Source organism: Empidonax traillii, unplaced genomic scaffold (assembly GCF_003031625.1).
Source record: "Empidonax traillii isolate 1590-97213 ecotype Southwest subspecies unplaced genomic scaffold, ASM303162v1 scaffold4528:size9510, whole genome shotgun sequence".
In the NCBI taxonomy this organism is placed as follows: domain Eukaryota; kingdom Metazoa; phylum Chordata; class Aves; order Passeriformes; family Tyrannidae; genus Empidonax; species Empidonax traillii.
The window spans coordinates 6,663-9,510 of record NW_020959721.1 but is presented as its reverse complement, the minus strand read 5'-3'; the positions used below and the strand labels follow the sequence as shown (position 1 = coordinate 9,510).

At 36.0% G+C, this 2,848-nt stretch overlaps 1 protein-coding gene across 1 annotated transcript in view; it reads right to left on the bottom strand.

The window, feature by feature from the left end:
* Positions 1–1,258: 1,258 nt before the first annotated feature.
* The window catches only part of LOC114072928 (oral-facial-digital syndrome 1 protein-like), a gene marked incomplete at its 3' end in the record, with an annotated part of 6,128 nt that continues 4,538 nt past the window's right edge, over positions 1,259–2,848 (bottom strand). Inside the window, exons 6-7 of the mRNA XM_027910748.1 lie at positions 1,907–2,043; positions 1,259–1,432 (exon numbers count right to left, since the gene is read on the bottom strand). Coding sequence (XP_027766549.1) covers positions 1,259–1,432; positions 1,907–2,043 — 311 coding nt within the window. The remainder of the gene's footprint in view (positions 1,433–1,906; positions 2,044–2,848) is intronic.

Below are 2,848 nucleotides of genomic sequence, written 5' to 3'. Positions count from 1 at the left end.
CAGTGCTGAAAGATTCAGTTGCTGTTCCTGGTACAAAAAAAATGGACCAGTTCCTCAAGCCACATTTCCAAGTTATCACAGTAAAGGGTTAAATGACCTGACACCTTTAATGTAAATACACCTGAACTCTGTTAAAAGAATCCCCAGGTAAATGAAACATTCTCAGTGAGTTCAGAAGCTGACAAGAGAAATTAATTATTCATACACAATACTTGACAGCTATGTTGATCTAGTAATTTGATGTGGGTTTTTTAATTATTGAATTAATTTCACACCCACAAAAGAAGACTGATAGCATAAAATAGATGGTTTTCATGTAAGCATCTACGGACATAACCATGAAATAAATTCATGGCATAGTGACAAAATGTTTAATAATATAGTAATACAAAAATCCATACAGAAACCTGTATGACTGGTTTGTTAACCAATACCACATGTTCTTAGGGAAAAAAACAAGACACTAACAAAACAAAAAAAACCACCACAATAAAGCAAAAATACGGTTAGCATTTGCGGATAACTCTTATTTGGATATGAAGGTCTTTTGCAGAGAGCAGGGGGGTAGCCAGGCAAACAGGCAACAGGAGAGCAAACTATTCTCTCAAAGACTGAGTTAATAGAGACTGAGATAAGCAATTGAGAACTACCTACAAATTATTGTGTGCTATAGCAACAGTTACTACCCTGGCAAAACACCAAGAGTTAAGAGCCCAAAGCAGTTGGGCTTTTGAACACAAAGTGTTCATAGAAACAAATGGAGACGCCAGCTTAGAGTAACGCCAGTAAAGACAGTGTTATTCAAAATATTCAACATATAAAGACAAACAGAAATGGTCTACCTGTACCATACAGGCTATGTATTCCATTTAGGTTCAAGTCCTTCTGAGCAGTTAAAAGAACTTAAAGTTTAACTAAAAACTTATGTTCAACTTCCCATGGAAAAAAAAAAAATCAGTGATCTGAATTTAGCAAAACTATTAAAACAGATTTCAAAGTATTTATTACATTTAGATCCTTTAATCCCAGTTTCCAGAACTGTTCCTTTTCTAGCCACCTCTACTTAGATATTTAAACGTACTCATTCTTGCAGTTGCTAAATGCATTCCCCTATTAATGAGAACAAAAGTAAATTCAAAGTTTTCCCTAATAAGTCAAGTAAGGTCTGAAGGTAAATCTCCAAAAGACAAAAGAACAGTCTCACCAACTCACTGAATCATTTTGTAATACATTAAGGAAAAAATACTTGGAACTTTACCTCTTGTTGTTTTTGAAGCCTCTCAATAGCATTCTTTTCACGCGAAATCAAGGCTTCAGACTTTGCTTGATGTGTCTTCTCTAACTCGTGACGCAGCTCAGAGATTTCTTTCTCGGTCTGCACTTTCTCCTCCATTTTAATCTTTGCTATTTCAACTTCTTTAAAATGTTTCAGCTATTACATAAAGGAGGAAGAGAGGGCTAAGCAGGACCATTTTAGAATTGACAAAGACAATCAATCCACTCTAAGACAATTCTAAATTTCACCTCCAAAATCTAGTTAGGAGATGCTAATTTGATAAAAATTAACTACTGTGATAAAAGTATCTTAGCAGCACATACTACTTGCACATCTCACATACTTTTCATGTGTTTATCTGGCATCCCAAAGCACATCTTACACAAAACAAGTGATTCAAGAAATGGTAGAAACAGACCTGTCCTGCATTGCTCAGCAACCACAGAAATTCATCTGGACTGGCAAAAAAAATGCAAAACATGTAACTCCACATAAAGAGTGATTCCACAATCAGGTTACAGTCCTGATTCACCGACTTCTAAGCACAATTCAAAAAAGTATTAAAAGTTTGCGAAGTGCAAAGTCAAAATTAACAAATGTCTCCCTCAAATTCATAGACCAGAGTTATACCTTTTGATGCATTTCTGCTTGAAGCTGCTTCTCTATTTCTTTTCTATATTCATGGAGTTTTACTTCTAAAGATTCGTATTTCTGATGCTGGGGATAAGAGTCCGCAAACTGCTCATCAATCAGCTGAAGCTTCTCAGCTATAAAAAAGGCAACATATCCACCATAATTTAAAAAAAGCCACCACAGTTATCTTACCAAAAACTGTAGGAACCTGTCTCTCTGCAGGATGTTCCTCAGCTGATCTAAGTAGCACTATCCTAGAAACACTTGTGTGCTACAAAAGCAGAGGCAGGACAGAAATGCCACTGATCTGCTTTATGCCACACAATACATAACTAGGAGGAGGCACTTAGCTGTTTAGGCACTATTTGTGGTATTACAGTCATTCATCCTCTTTTCCATGGGTGGACTAGAATTTTTAGCTTTTTTTGTAATAATATATTAACAAAAGCGTTCATATAATAATTCAAGAACTCCCAATCTATGCGTAACTTGCACTGAAACCCTCATAGAAGGAGAATTAAGGCATGCATTTATGATTATGTTTTCTAGAACATATTTCAACACATAACATTTACAGTCCATCTGTCATAGCTAAATGTCCAACAAAACACCTGAGCGAATAAAAAAAAAAATATATCTTAACAGGATTTTGGCCTTTTTTAAAGAAAATTTAGAAATTCCATATACTAGTAATAGACATGACATTCACTTATTACTACTTTAGGCTATACATTTGAATAAGTAATGAAATGTCGTGGTTTTGCCCCCTCAGCCCATCCCTGGGGCTGATGATGGTTTTGTCCAGGTAATTTCCGGACAAAAAGACCAATCAAAAGTCCAGAAACGCCTTTGCTAATTACATCTTCAAGAAAACGGAAGAGAAGGTGGTTGGCGCAGTTGGAATTAGAGTAGCAGCCATGTAGGGGAGAGGAGTACCGG